This window comes from Zingiber officinale, chromosome 11B (assembly GCF_018446385.1).
Source record: "Zingiber officinale cultivar Zhangliang chromosome 11B, Zo_v1.1, whole genome shotgun sequence".
In the NCBI taxonomy this organism is placed as follows: Eukaryota; Viridiplantae; Streptophyta; class Magnoliopsida; order Zingiberales; family Zingiberaceae; genus Zingiber; species Zingiber officinale.
The window spans coordinates 28,920,266-28,935,519 of record NC_056007.1 but is presented as its reverse complement, the minus strand read 5'-3'; the positions used below and the strand labels follow the sequence as shown (position 1 = coordinate 28,935,519).

At 32.6% G+C, this 15,254-nt stretch overlaps 4 protein-coding genes and 2 pseudogenes across 4 annotated transcripts; 2 read left to right on the top strand and 4 right to left on the bottom strand.

The window, feature by feature from the left end:
- Positions 1-1,026: 1,026 nt before the first annotated feature.
- LOC122035351 (maturase K) lies at positions 1,027-4,845 on the top strand. Its single transcript, XM_042594756.1, has one exon. The coding sequence runs from the start codon at positions 2,922-2,924 to the stop codon at positions 4,467-4,469; it is 1,548 nt and encodes a 515-aa protein (XP_042450690.1). The 5' UTR covers positions 1,027-2,921; the 3' UTR covers positions 4,470-4,845.
- An 18-nt stretch (positions 4,846-4,863) lies between these two features.
- Positions 4,864-5,624, top strand: LOC122033857 (photosystem II protein D1-like). The gene has a single exon (XM_042593015.1). The coding sequence runs from the start codon at positions 5,028-5,030 to the stop codon at positions 5,622-5,624; it is 597 nt and encodes a 198-aa protein (XP_042448949.1). The 5' UTR covers positions 4,864-5,027.
- Positions 5,625-5,663: 39 nt separating this feature from the next.
- LOC122033855 lies at positions 5,664-6,210 on the bottom strand (annotated as a pseudogene).
- A 193-nt stretch (positions 6,211-6,403) lies between these two features.
- On the bottom strand, positions 6,404-9,572 carry LOC122034194 (annotated as a pseudogene).
- Positions 9,573-10,366: 794 nt separating this feature from the next.
- On the bottom strand, positions 10,367-12,475 carry LOC122034195 (photosystem I P700 chlorophyll a apoprotein A1-like). Its single transcript, XM_042593328.1, has one exon. It carries the CDS (start codon positions 12,132-12,134, stop codon positions 10,902-10,904), a length of 1,233 nt encoding a protein of 410 aa, XP_042449262.1. The 5' UTR covers positions 12,135-12,475; the 3' UTR covers positions 10,367-10,901.
- Positions 12,476-12,622: 147 nt separating this feature from the next.
- On the bottom strand, positions 12,623-15,169 carry LOC122034196 (photosystem I assembly protein Ycf3). The gene is made up of 3 exons (XM_042593329.1): positions 14,662-15,169; positions 13,714-13,943; positions 12,623-12,907 (listed from the first exon to the last, which is right to left on the bottom strand). The coding sequence occupies exons 1-3, from the start codon at positions 14,783-14,785 to the stop codon at positions 12,755-12,757; spliced, it is 507 nt and encodes a 168-aa protein (XP_042449263.1). The 5' UTR covers positions 14,786-15,169; the 3' UTR covers positions 12,623-12,754.
- Positions 15,170-15,254: the final 85 nt, after the last annotated feature.

The following is a 15,254-nucleotide window of genomic DNA, read 5'->3' as shown; positions in this document are numbered from 1 at the left end:
TAAATTAAAATGAAGAAATTTTAGTTTTATAGTTTTTTTGTTTGTTATATTATATAAATATGTATCCTTCGTGATTGACTATCCTGAACAATCTGTTGGAGATGTAAATGAGTCTTTAGCAAACGTTTTTTTTTATAAATATGTTTTATTCATATGATAGAATATCGAGGTAAATAAATTTGATCCTTACTGAACTTTACCCTTATCCCAGATTTGCAAAAAGTATATAGAATACTTTTCTATCCATAGCTAGAAACTATCCATAGGTAGAAAGTATGGACTATTATATACTGCTTGTTGAGCCAATGACTATTCATGATTACACATATTAAATGAAATATAGTTAAGGTTAAATATATTTCATCGTGGTTTGAAATTCAATTGAATTTTATTTTTTTATATTAGAGGAATGTTATGGTAAAACTTCGTTTGAAACGATGTGGTAGAAAGCAACGTGTGACTTGAAGGACATGATCGGCTGTGGATTTTTACATCCACCATTTTCCATAAAAATGAAGATGCTCTTGTCTCGACATAATTTGTTCTGTTCCATTAGGAATCTAATTTGTCTTAGATTGATAGTACGTGATGGAGCTCGAGTAGAAAAGATTGATTTATTTATCAAGGGGAAGAATCTAGGGTTAGTGCTAATCAATCAATAAGTTCGACCAACTTTGTAAATATATCCTCAATATCAATATAAAAAAATCGAAAGGTTTAAACTTGAAACAAGTTAAAAAAAAAGTTTTTTTCTATAAAAAGAAAGGTGTATCCTAGGAAATCAATTCTTCGTATTCTATTTCTATAGGTATTCCATTTATATAGAAGAAAATAACAAAAAACAAAAGGTATGTTGCTGCCCTTTTGAAAAAGGAGTAAGGATCACCGAAGTAATGTCTAAATCCAATGATTTTACAAAGGAAAGATAAAGGATTCCGGAACAAGGAAACACTATTTTCAATTGTCTCAAGAAAGGGATCAGAATAATTGACTCGGATGAGACAAACAAAAGAGGTTAGAGACGGCTCAATAAATGTTTAAGGATTGACTATGTCAGAATTACCCAACTTGAGTTATGAGTACGAATGAAAATTTTTTTTCTCGAGTTCGAGCCGTATGAGGATAAAACCTCTTATACGTTTCTGGGGGAGATTGTTTATGTGCATCTATCCCAATGAGCCATCTATCGAATCGTTGCAATTGATGTTCGATCCCGACGAGAAGGGAGAGATCTTCGAAAAGTGGGTTTTTATGATCCGATAAATAATCAAACTTATTCAAACGTTCCTGCTATTCTATATTTCCTTGAAAAAGGTGCTCGACCAACAAGAACTGTTTCTGACATTTTTAGGAAAGCAGATTTATTTAAAGAAAAAATTTCGAGTTAGTTAAAGTTAATTAGTTAAAATGAAAAGTTAATTAAAAGAAAAAAGACCAAAATAAAGAAAAAAGGGGGGAGGAATAAATATATATAGTGTAATTATTTACATTTACCTACAATTTATTATCTATAATTTGTCCTTTTCCTGTTATAGGAATCCAGCAACAAACAAGGAATTAATCTTGTTTATCCTTTATTGATTGAATAAACCTGTCTGTCTTTATCTCTTCCTTATTTTATAAAAATTTATGATTTATTTATATTTTTTTGTTTGTGCCAATCCAACAAAAATATTTATTTGATTTACTTCAGTTTTTTATTCGTTTTATCACCATTCTAGTCATATTTATATTGACAATGTTATATTAAACAAATATAATTGATCGTAGATAAAGAAATCTTCTTATCCCGACCCTATCCTATATTGTATTATTGGATTTGGTTTTCAATTCACTTCAGTCAAATGACGGGTTTGTATTGCCGGGTTTACTGTCATAGAAGATGTTTTTTTTTCCTTAACTCGGGTTAAATAAAAAAATGTATAAATAAATGGTTGGTCCGTCGGAATTTTGGCATTTCTATTAGGAATTTAGTGCTTTTTACTATGATCTATACATTTTTTCTAATTGATCAATAAATCAACAAGAAAGATTTGTTCTTAGTTCAATGTTTTGATGGGGTCGCGCAGTCTAATTCAATTGGTTTTTTATTTCGATCGTATCTACATATCCGACTTTAATTTTGAAGGGTTGGGTTGCTAACTCAACGGTAGAGTACTCGGCTTTTAAGTGCGACTATGATCTTTTACACATTTTGATGAAGCAATAAATTCGTCCAGACTTTTGGTAGAGTCTATAAGACCACGACTGATCCTCAAAGGTAATGAATGGAAAAAGCAGCATGTCGTAATACATAATATAATAAAAATAAAACTATAAATCTATTATTTTATTTTTATTGAAAAAAATTCAAATTTATAGTTTGGTCTAGTGAATAAATGGATAGAGCTTCATGGCTCCAATTCCAATTCTGATAAACCAAAAAGCAACGAGCTTATGTTCTTAATTTGAATTAAATGATTACCCGATCTAGTTTTAGACGTTAAAAATGGATTAGTGCCTGGTACGGGAAAGGATGGGGTCTCCCGTGAGGAGACCATTGATTCTTTTTCTTTTATGAATCCTAAATATTTATTATTATGGGTTAGAGACGATTGTGTAAAAGAAACAGTATACTGATAAAGATAATTAATTCCAAAATCAAAAGAGCAATCAGGTTGCAAAAATAAAGGGTCATTATCCTCTTGTAATTATAACGAAGATAAACCATTTTTGCTAGAAAAAGGGGAGTAAAAAAACCTATTGATTGGATTTCCTCTTTCCTTTACAGGTTTATTATTATTATTGTAATTGTATATATACATAATCTTCTTTATTATACATAATATACATAATACTCTGTTTTGACCATATTGCACTATGTATCAGTTATTTTATAACTCAAGAAATTCTTTCTACCTTTGCTTCACGTGGAAATATAAATGGAAGAATTACAAGGATATTTAGAAGAAGATAGATCTCGGCAACAACAGTTTCTATATCCACTTCTCTTTCAAGAATATATTTACGTATTTGCTTATGATCATGGGTTAAATAGTTCAATTTTTTATGAACCCCAAAACTCCTTGGGTTATGACAATAAATTTAGTTCAGTACTTGTGAAACGTTTAATTATTCGAATGTATCAAAAAAATTATTTGATTTATTCGGTTAATGATATTTACCAAAATATATTTGTCGGGCATAACAATTATTTTTATTTTAATTTTTTTTCTCAGATTCTATCTGAAGGTTTTGCAGTCATTGTAGAAATTCCATTTTCGCTGCAGTTAATATCTTCCCTTGAAGAAAAAGAAATACCAAAATCTCACAATTTACAATCTAGTCATTCAATATTTCCTTTTTTAGAGGATAAATTATTGCATTTAAATTATCTGTCCGATATACTAATACCCTATCCCGTCCATATGGAAATCTTGGTCCAAATACTTCAATCCTGGATCCAGGATGTTCTCTCTTTACATTTATTGCAGTTCCTTCTCCACGAATATTATAATTGGAATAGTCTCATTATTCCGAAAAAATCTATTTACGTATTTTCAAAAGAAAATAAAAGACTATTTTGGTTCTTATATAATTTATATATATATGAATACGAATTTCTATTAGTGTTTTCTTGTAAACAATCCTCTTTTTTACGATTAATATCTTCTGGAGTCCTTCTTGAGCGAATACATTTTTATGTAAAAATAGAACATCTTGGAGTGTACCGAATTTTTTGTCAGAAGACTCTATGGATTTTCAAGGATCCTTTCATACATTATATTCGATATCAAGGAAAATCGATTCTGGGTTCAAGAGGGACTCATTTTTTGATGAAGAAATGGAAATACCACCTTGTTAATTTTTGGCAATATTATTTTCATTTTTGGTCTCAACCATATAGGATTGATATAAAGAAATTATCAAACTATTCTTTTTATTTTCTGGGTTATTTTTCAAGTGTACAAATTAATTCTTCGATGGTAAGGAATCAAATGCTAGAGAATTCATTTCTAATGGATACTCTTACTAAGAAATTTGATACTATAATCCCGATTATTCCTCTTATTCGATCATTGTTTAAAGCTCAATTTTGTACCGTATCTGGGTATCCTATTAGTAAACCAATTTGGACCGATTTAGCGGATTGTGATATTATTAATAGATTTGGTCGGATATGTAGAAAGCTTTCTCACTATCACAGTGGATCCTCAAAAAAACAGAGTTTGTATCGAATGAAGTATATACTTCGACTTTCATGTGCCAGAACTTTGGCCCGTAAACATAAAAGTTCAGCACGCAGTTTTTTGCAAAGATTAAGTTCGGGATTATTAGAAGAATTCTTTACGGAAGAAGAACAAGTTATTTTTTTGATCTTTCCAAAAATAATTTCTTTTTATTTATATGGATCATATAGAGAACGTATTTGGTATTTGGATATTATCCGTATCAATGACCTGGTAAATTGTTTATTAGTCACGACATAATACAATACAATATAAATATAAGATCCATAGAAGATGTACAAATGATCTATATTTATACTATGGATCAAGAGAAAAAATATTCAGAGAATTATCATTCTGAAATGCTCATGTAGTACTGTACTGCTTGAATCAACTGAGTAGTAAAAATTCTTATTTGCACTTTACTTTCTTCTCGGGATGTTTTTTATTTATATGTATACATAGGGAAAGTCGTGTGCAATGAAAAATGCAAGCACGTTTTGGGGAGGGATTTGTTACCTATTATACTAAAAGGAAAAATATCTACTCCATCCGACTAGTTCCGGGTTCGAGTCCCGGGCAACCCATAGAAAAAATACAAAAAAATATTTATTTTTTTTATTCACTTCATTTACAAATTGTTTAGTCGTAGATATATAAGATGGATATACGTCTGTTCGGTTGATATTGGTTGACATTGACATATAAATCGTGTTATACTGTTAGATAACAAGCCTTCTATTATCTAACTCATAATTATGAATAGTTAATACATATGCTTGGGAGTCCTTAATAAATTGAATAAACCAAGATCTTACCATGACTGCAATTTTAGAGAGACGCGAAAGTACAAGCCTATGGGGTCGCTTCTGCAACTGGATAACCAGCACTGAAAACCGTCTTTACATTGGATGGTTCGGTGTTTTGATGATCCCTACCTTATTGACCGCAACTTCTGTATTTATTATCGCCTTCATTGCTGCCCCTCCAGTAGATATTGATGGTATTCGTGAACCAGTTTCTGGTTCTCTACTTTATGGAAATAATATTATTTCTGGTGCCATTATTCCTACTTCTGCAGCTATAGGTTTGCATTTTTACCCAATTTGGGAAGCAGCATCCGTTGATGAGTGGTTATACAATGGCGGTCCTTACGAGTTAATTGTTCTACATTTTTTACTTGGTGTAGCTTGTTACATGGGTCGTGAGTGGGAACTAAGTTTCCGTTTGGGTATGCGTCCTTGGATTGCTGTTGCATATTCAGCTCCTGTTGCAGCAGCTGCTGCTGTTTTCTTGATCTATCCTATTGGTCAAGGAAGTTTTTCTGATGGTATGCCTTTAGGAATATCTGGTACTTTCAACTTCATGATTGTATTCCAGGCAAAACACAAGATCAATTCGTTCTTTTTTCTCTGACAGATGGTCAGAACTTCATCTGGGTTCAGGGTTTAGGGTTTAGGGTTTAGCTGCAGAGAAAAAAGAATTGATCTTGTGTTCCGCCTGGAATACAATCATGAAGTTGAAAGTACCAGATATTCCTAAAGGCATACCATCAGAAAAACTTCCTTGACCAATAGGATAGATCAAGAAAACAGCAGCTGCTGCTGCAACAGGAGCTGAATATGCAACAGCAATCCAAGGACGCATACCCAAACGGAAACTTAGTTCCCACTCACGACCCATGTAACAAGCTACACCAAGTAAAAAATGTAGAACAATTAACTCGTAAGGACCGCCATTGTATAACCACTCATCAACGGATGCTGCTTCCCAAATTGGGTAAAAATGCAAACCTATAGCTGCAGAAGTAGGAATAATGGCACCAGAAATAATATTATTTCCATGGTTCACGAATACCATCAATATCTACTGGAGGGGCAGCAATGAAGGCGATAATAAATACAGAAGTTGCGGTCAATAAGGTAGGGATCATCAAAACACCGAACCATCCAATGTAAAGACGGTTTTCGATACTTTCGCGTCTCTCTAAAATTGCAGTCATGGTAAGATCTTGGTTTATTCAATTTATTAAGGACTCCCAAGCATATGTATTAACTATTCATAATTATGAGTTAGATAATAGAAGGCTTGTTATCTAACAGTATAACACGATTTATATGTCAATGTCAACCAATATCAACCGAACAGACGTATATCCATCTTATATATCTACGACTAAACAATTTGTAAATGAAGTGAATAAAAAAAATAAATATTTTTTTGTATTTTTTCTATGGGTTGCCCGGGACTCGAACCCGGAACTAGTCGGATGGAGTAGATATTTTTCCTTTTAGTATAATAGGTAACAAATCCCTCCCCAAAACGTGCTTGCATTTTTCATTGCACACGACTTTCCCTATGTATACATATAAATAAAAAACATCCCGAGAAGAAAGTAAAGTGCAAATAAGAATTTTGACTACTCAGTTGATTCAAGCAGTACAGTACTACATGAGCATTTCAGAATGATAATTCTCTGAATATTTTTTCTCTTGATCCATAGTATAAATATAGATCATTTGTACATCTTCTATGGATCTTATATTTATATTGTATTGTATTATGTCGTGACTAATAAACAATTTACCAGGTCATTGATACGGATAATATCCAAATACCAAATACGTTCTCTATATGATCCATATAAATAAAAAGAAATTATTTTTGGAAAGATCAAAAAAATAACTTGTTCTTCTTCCGTAAAGAATTCTTCTAATAATCCCGAACTTAATCTTTGCAAAAAACTGCGTGCTGAACTTTTATGTTTACGGGCCAAAGTTCTGGCACATGAAAGTCGAAGTATATACTTCATTCGATACAAACTCTGTTTTTTTGAGGATCCACTGTGATAGTGAGAAAGCTTTCTACATATCCGACCAAATCTATTAATAATATCACAATCCGCTAAATCGGTCCAAATTGGTTTACTAATAGGATACCCAGATACGGTACAAAATTGAGCTTTAAACAATGATCGAATAAGAGGAATAATCGGGATTATAGTATCAAATTTCTTAGTAAGAGTATCCATTAGAAATGAATTCTCTAGCATTTGATTCCTTACCATCGAAGAATTAATTTGTACACTTGAAAAATAACCCAGAAAATAAAAAGAATAGTTTGATAATTTCTTTATATCAATCCTATATGGTTGAGACCAAAAATGAAAATAATATTGCCAAAAATTAACAAGGTGGTATTTCCATTTCTTCATCAAAAAATGAGTCCCTCTTGAACCCAGAATCGATTTTCCTTGATATCGAATATAATGTATGAAAGGATCCTTGAAAATCCATAGAGTCTTCTGACAAAAAATTCGGTACACTCCAAGATGTTCTATTTTTACATAAAAATGTATTCGCTCAAGAAGGACTCCAGAAGATATTAATCGTAAAAAAGAGGATTGTTTACAAGAAAACACTAATAGAAATTCGTATTCATATATATATAAATTATATAAGAACCAAAATAGTCTTTTATTTTCTTTTGAAAATACGTAAATAGATTTTTTCGGAATAATGAGACTATTCCAATTATAATATTCGTGGAGAAGGAACTGCAATAAATGTAAAGAGAGAACATCCTGGATCCAGGATTGAAGTATTTGGACCAAGATTTCCATATGGACGGGATAGGGTATTAGTATATCGGACAGATAATTTAAATGCAATAATTTATCCTCTAAAAAAGGAAATATTGAATGACTAGATTGTAAATTGTGAGATTTTGGTATTTCTTTTTCTTCAAGGGAAGATATTAACTGCAGCGAAAATGGAATTTCTACAATGACTGCAAAACCTTCAGATAGAATCTGAGAAAAAAAATTAAAATAAAAATAATTGTTATTCCCAACAAATATATTTTGGTAAATATCATTAACCGAATAAATCAAATAATTTTTTTGATACATTCGAATAATTAAATGTTTCACAAGTACTGAACTAAATTTATTGTCATAACCCAAGGAGTTTTGGGGTTCATAAAAAATTGAACTATTTAACCCATGATCATAAGCAAATACGTAAATATATTCTTGAAAGAGAAGTGGATATAGAAACTATTGTTGCCGAGATCTATCTTCTTCTAAATATCCTTGTAATTCTTCCATTTATATTTCCACGTGAAGCAAAGGTAGAAAGAATTTCTTGAGTTATAAAATAACTGATACATAGTGCAATATGGTCAAAACAGAGTATTATGTATATTATGTATAATAAAGAAGATTATGTATATATACAATTACAATAATAATAATAAACCTGTAAAGGAAAGAGGAAATCCAATCAATAGGTTTTTTTACTCCCCTTTTTCTAGCAAAAATGGTTTATCTTCGTTATAATTACAAGAGGATAATGACCCTTTATTTTTGCAACCTGATTGCTCTTTTGATTTTGGAATTAATTATCTTTATCAGTATACTGTTTCTTTTACACAATCGTCTCTAACCCATAATAATAAATATTTAGGATTCATAAAAGAAAAAGAATCAATGGTCTCCTCACGGGAGACCCCATCCTTTCCCGTACCAGGCACTAATCCATTTTTAACGTCTAAAACTAGATCGGGTAATCATTTAATTCAAATTAAGAACATAAGCTCGTTGCTTTTTGGTTTATCAGAATTGGAATTGGAGCCATGAAGCTCTATCCATTTATTCACTAGACCAAACTATAAATTTGAATTTTTTTCAATAAAAATAAAATAATAGATTTATAGTTTTATTTTTATTATATTATGTATTACGACATGCTGCTTTTTCCATTCATTACCTTTGAGGATCAGTCGTGGTCTTATAGACTCTACCAAAAGTCTGGACGAATTTATTGCTTCATCAAAATGTGTAAAAGATCATAGTCGCACTTAAAAGCCGAGTACTCTACCGTTGAGTTAGCAACCCAACCCTTCAAAATTAAAGTCGGATATGTAGATACGATCGAAATAAAAAACCAATTGAATTAGACTGCGCGACCCCATCAAAACATTGAACTAAGAACAAATCTTTCTTGTTGATTTATTGATCAATTAGAAAAAATGTATAGATCATAGTAAAAAGCACTAAATTCCTAATAGAAATGCCAAAATTCCGACGGACCAACCATTTATTTATACATTTTTTTATTTAACCCGAGTTAAGGAAAAAAAACATCTTCTATGACAGTAAACCCGGCAATACAAACCCGTCATTTGACTGAAGTGAATTGAAAACCAAATCCAATAATACAATATAGGATAGGGTCGGGATAAGAAGATTTCTTTATCTACGATCAATTATATTTGTTTAATATAACATTGTCAATATAAATATGACTAGAATGGTGATAAAACGAATAAAAAACTGAAGTAAATCAAATAAATATTTTTGTTGGATTGGCACAAACAAAAAAATATAAATAAATCAGAAATTTTTATAAAATAAGGAAGAGATAAAGACAGACAGGTTTATTCAATCAATAAAGGATAAACAAGATTAATTCCTTGTTTGTTGCTGGATTCCTATAACAGGAAAAGGACAAATTATAGATAATAAATTGTAGGTAAATGTAAATAATTACACTATATATATTTATTCCTCCCCCCTTTTTTCTTTATTTTGGTCTTTTTTCTTTTAATTAACTTTTCATTTTAACTAATTAACTTTAACTAACTCGAAATTTTTTCTTTAAATAAATCTGCTTTCCTAAAAATGTCAGAAACAGTTCTTGTTGGTCGAGCACCTTTTTCAAGGAAATATAGAATAGCAGGAACGTTTGAATAAGTTTGATTATTTATCGGATCATAAAAACCCACTTTTCGAAGATCTCTCCCTTCTCGTCGGGATCGAACATCAATTGCAACGATTCGATAGATGGCTCATTGGGATAGATGCACATAAACAATCTCCCCCAGAAACGTATAAGAGGTTTTATCCTCATACGGCTCGAACTCGAGAAAAAAAATTTTCATTCGTACTCATAACTCAAGTTGGGTAATTCTGACGAATCCTTAAACATTTATTGAGCCGTCTCTAACCTCTTTTGTTTGTCTCATCCCGAGTCAATTATTCTGATCCCTTTCTTGAGACAATTGAAAATAGTGTTTCCTTGTTCCGGAATCCTTTATCTTTCCTTTGTAAAATCATTGGATTTAGACATTACTTCGGTGATCCTTACTCCTTTTTCAAAAGGGCAGCAACATACCTTTTGTTTTTTGTTATTTTCTTCTATATAAATGGAATACCTATAGAAATAGAATACGAAGAATTGATTTCCTAGGATACACCTTTCTTTTTATAGAAAAAAACTTTTTTTTTAACTTGTTTCAAGTTTAAACCTTTCAATTTTTTTATATTGATATTGAGGATATATTTACAAAGTTGGTCGAACTTATTGATTGATTAGCACTAACCCTAGATTCTTCCCCTTGATAAATAAATCAATCTTTTCTACTCGAGCTCCATCACGTACTATCAATCTAAGACAAATTAGATTCCTAATGGAACAGAACAAATTATGTCGAGACAAGAGCATCTTCATTTTTATGGAAAATGGTGGATGTAAAAATCCACAGCCGATCATGTCCTTCAAGTCGCACGTTGCTTTCTACCACATCGTTTCAAACGAAGTTTTACCATAACATTCCTCTAATATAAAAAAAATAAAATTCAATTGAATTTCAAACCACGATGAAATATATTTAACCTTAACTATATTTCATTTAATATGTGTAATCATGAATAGTCATTGGCTCAACTATAAGAAACCCACCGATCCACATGTGATGGGTGAACAACGAAAGTTGTGTACCATAGTCAATAGCTAGGTATGGATAGGGAGGCATGGAATACATATGGTGAGCTACAACAATGGTTAAAGAACCTAACATAGCGAGGTTAAGAGATAATTGAGCATGCCACGATGTTGTTAGGATTTCATAGAGTCCCTTATGGCCCTGCCCTGTAAATGGACCTTTATGAGCCTCTAAAATATCTTTAAGGCCATGACCAATGCCCCAGTTAGTTCTATACATATGACCTGCGATCAGGAAAAGAATTGCGATAGCTAAATGATGGTGTACAATATCGGTCAGCCATAGACCACCCGTTATTGGGTCTAATCCTCCACGAAAAGTCAGAAATTCTGCGTATTTTGACCAATTCAAGGTGAAAAAGGGGGTTGCTCCCTCGGCAAAACTAGGATAAAGTTGAGCCAAAAGGTTCCGATTTAAGATAAATTCATGAGGAAGTGGTATTTCTTTAGGATCAACTCCAGCGTCGAGAAATTGGTTAATCGGTAAAGATACATGGATTTGGTGTCCCGCCCAAGAAAGAGACCCAAGTCCTAATAACCCCGCTAGGTGGTGATTTAACATGGATTCCACATCTTGGAACCAAGCCAATTTTGGGGCGGCTTTATGATAATGGAACCAACCGGCAAAAAGCATTAACGATGCAAAGACCAATGCCCCAATGGCGGTACAATAAAGTTGTAATTCATTAGTTATTCCAGATGCTCGCCAAATTTGAAAAAAACCGGAGGTTATTTGTATTCCTCGGAAACCCCCACCCACATCACCATTCAATATTTCTTGACCCACTATTGGCCAAACTACCTGGGCACTGGGTGCAATGTGAGTAGGATCACTTAGCCATGCTTCATAATTTGAAAAACGGGCGCCATGGAAGTACATCCCACTCAACCAAAGAAAGATAATGGAGAGTTGACCGAAATGAGCACTAAATACTTTTCGAGAGATCTCCTCCAAATCACTGGTATGACTATCGAAATCGTGAGCATCAGCATGTAGGTTCCAGATCCAAGTGGTAGTATCGGGGCCTTTAGCTATTGTTCTTGAGAAATGGCCGGGTCTGGCCCATTCCTCGAAAGAGGTTTTTATAGGATCCCTATCTACAACAATTTTAACTTCTGGTTCCGGCGAACGAATAATCATTAAGTCCTCCTCTTTCCGGACAACACATACAAAGAGACCCGCCAATCATCAAGTTTTTAGTGAACCTCCGAAAGATAGCTATTTTTTTTATGATTAATCCTTTTTTTCCTATCTCTCATCCATCTATTTAGTTATTCACTAGAGCAATTATGATATGTCAATCCGAGGCAAGTGTTCGGATCTATTATGACATAACGATTAGGTGCCCAAGGGGCCTGTTTTTCCTTGGAAAGTACTTTCCCGGCGAAACGAAAAAACAATTTTTTTTGCAACCTAAACTAGTACACTTATATCTGAATGTATAAGTACCCATATGAATCTACTTCTATAAAATATTCTATTCCTTTACTAGAAATCACAAGATCATTCATTAGAATTAATAAGATCCATTGCTATATCTTATCCATATTTAGTCATTCCACTGTATCTTGTATCTTTCTTTTACTAGCTTTATTAGTTTTATTCTATACCGTTTTATCCCTATGAGATACCATACAATGATTTTATAAAGAAAGGATATAATGAAACTCTTGGTTGGATCTTTTCATGGGAACACGATCTATTTTATTTGATTGATGGATCCAACAACTAATTTTAATGAATTAAAAAGGGGAGTGGTCTTATTCAAAACGCCTCGTGATCTTCAACCAATTTTGTGCTTCAATATAATTACCCGGACTAAGCGCTATAGCTTGTTTCCAATACTCAGCAGCTTGATCGGACCAAGCCTCTGCAATTTCAGAATCACCTTGTAGAATGGCCTGTTCTCCCCGGTCGGAATAGGTAACTCCTTCCCTTCGAACCGTACTTGAGAGTTTCCTACCTCATACGGCTCGACAATCGATTCTTTTTGCTTGCGCCCCGTCTTAATCTACCTTATGTTAATATGTTAATTGAATTAAATTTGTCATATTGTCATAAAAGTATCCCATTTTTGTTGGGTTAGCCAGAAGAAATTAATTACATAAGTTTAAAACTCTAATTTTTTGATCAATAAAAAGCTTTATCTTTTCTCCCACCTTCAGAGGAATGAAGTATGGATCGACCCTATATCCTATATATAATAGTGTTAAAATATAGTGTTAGAATTCTCTGAAAGGTAACTATCTCGATTGCATATATGGAATTTATATAATATAGATATAGAATTTTTGAAAAAGACTTTCCTCCCTAATATCCTAACTAATATAATATAAGAAAAAAGAACTTACGATCTTTGGGATCTGATGCTACACCGCTGCTCAATACCTTAGTGGATCAACTCTATTACATAATTTGATTCCTAACTTTTATCCTGTATCACGGGATAAGTAAGCAAAGCAGTTCTTAACTCTATCAACCAAATAGCTTGCTAATTGATCTTTACGGTGCTTTCTCTATCAATTCAATCCTTTATCCATGGAGTATATAGGCTTTATCCATTTCTTCTTAATTTTGGTTCTCGTGAAGTCTCTTTACTTGCTACAGCTGATAAAAACCGTTGCTTTAGACGACGCATATGTAGAAAACCTATTTCATTCTAGTATTTACTAGTTAATTGGATCTTTTTTTCTTCTTTCTATAGTAGAGATAGTCGCACGTAATGACAGATCACGGCCATATTATTAAAAGCTTGTGGTAAGAATGGATTTCGTTCCAGTGCCCGGAAATAATATTCCAAAGCCCTTGTATGCTCTCCGTTGCTTGTGTGTATAAGTCCTATGTTATAGAGTATATAACTTCGATCATAGGGATCAATTTCTGGTCGCGTAGCTTCATAATAATTTTGTAAAGCTTCTGCATAATTTCCTTCGGATTGAGCCAACATCCGTTACGGTCGTTCATTCTATTCAAAGAATCTCCGTTCCAGAACCGTACGTGAGATTTTCATTTCATATGGCTCCTCCCTTCTTTCTGCGCATAGTACTAAGGGAAATAATCCATGAAATTCAAATTTGACTATTCTCATTATGAACTGAAAGGAGCTAGTATTTTTACAAGAAATCTCTAGCCAGCCTTCCTGCAAGAGGTTTTTTATTAACACCAACTGTATTAGTATATTAGTACTAGATGGAAATGGTAACTCCAACAATTTCTTTGTCCTCAACGCCCCCTATTTCCAGGAATTAGTCACTTCAACGATCTTTGATGGTTATACGGATACCCAAAGTACAAACGAGATGGATGTTTGTTGTCCCAACCATTCTTGTTAGCCCCGATACCGATAAGGAAAAGGGTAATTTATAACAAAGTTTTCATGTTGTTGATTCCTAGGTGTAGTGCTTCTTCCCCTATGCTGCCTATTGGTACTAGTGGAGTAGGGTTGACTCACAATATGGAACCCATAGGTGTAACCTTTCGCTAAATACTAAAATCAACAATTGAAGCATCCGAGGCAGCATCAATCGAGGATACACGACAGAAGGAATTGTTCTATCTAGAAACTTCACCTTCACCAAGCGTGGGTTTATTTTAATAATTTGGTTTTTTCTATCTCGAACTATGTCTCTTTTTAATACTGGACCTAAAAAAAAGAATCAAATCGCACCATCTCTGTAATAGGTAAATGCCTTTTTTTCTCCGGAAGTTGTCGGAATTATTCGTAATAAGATATTGGCCACAATTGAAGAGGTCTTATCAATAAAATTTGCATTTATCTGAGATCTTGGCATAATTAACAATCCATTCTATAATTCTTTTCATTACCCTTAGGGTAAGGGGAAAATGATCCCGCAAACTAAAGGAATTGTACGGTACGAAATAACATAAAATAAAAACAGGCTAATTATAAAAAAAGATGTTGACCTTTTGTTTGGATTGGACAAGGAGAGATATGAAATATTAAAATCAGATTCGATTTCATTCGAATTTCGTAGTATAACAACGAACGGAACTATAATAAATATTTCATCTAAGTTGAATAACCGAGGATTGTACTGCGGATTCTGATAATTCGAGAAGTTTTTATTTGGTTATGATCCAAAGAAGAAACAAAAAAACAAAAAGGATACTTACCTTAGTCTAATCCATTTTTTTTATAGAAAAATTATTTCATTTTGTTTTTTTGTTTGCATAACATGCATATGTCATGTCATACAATTTAAATATAAAAATACACGGGACGATTCAATAATTTGTATT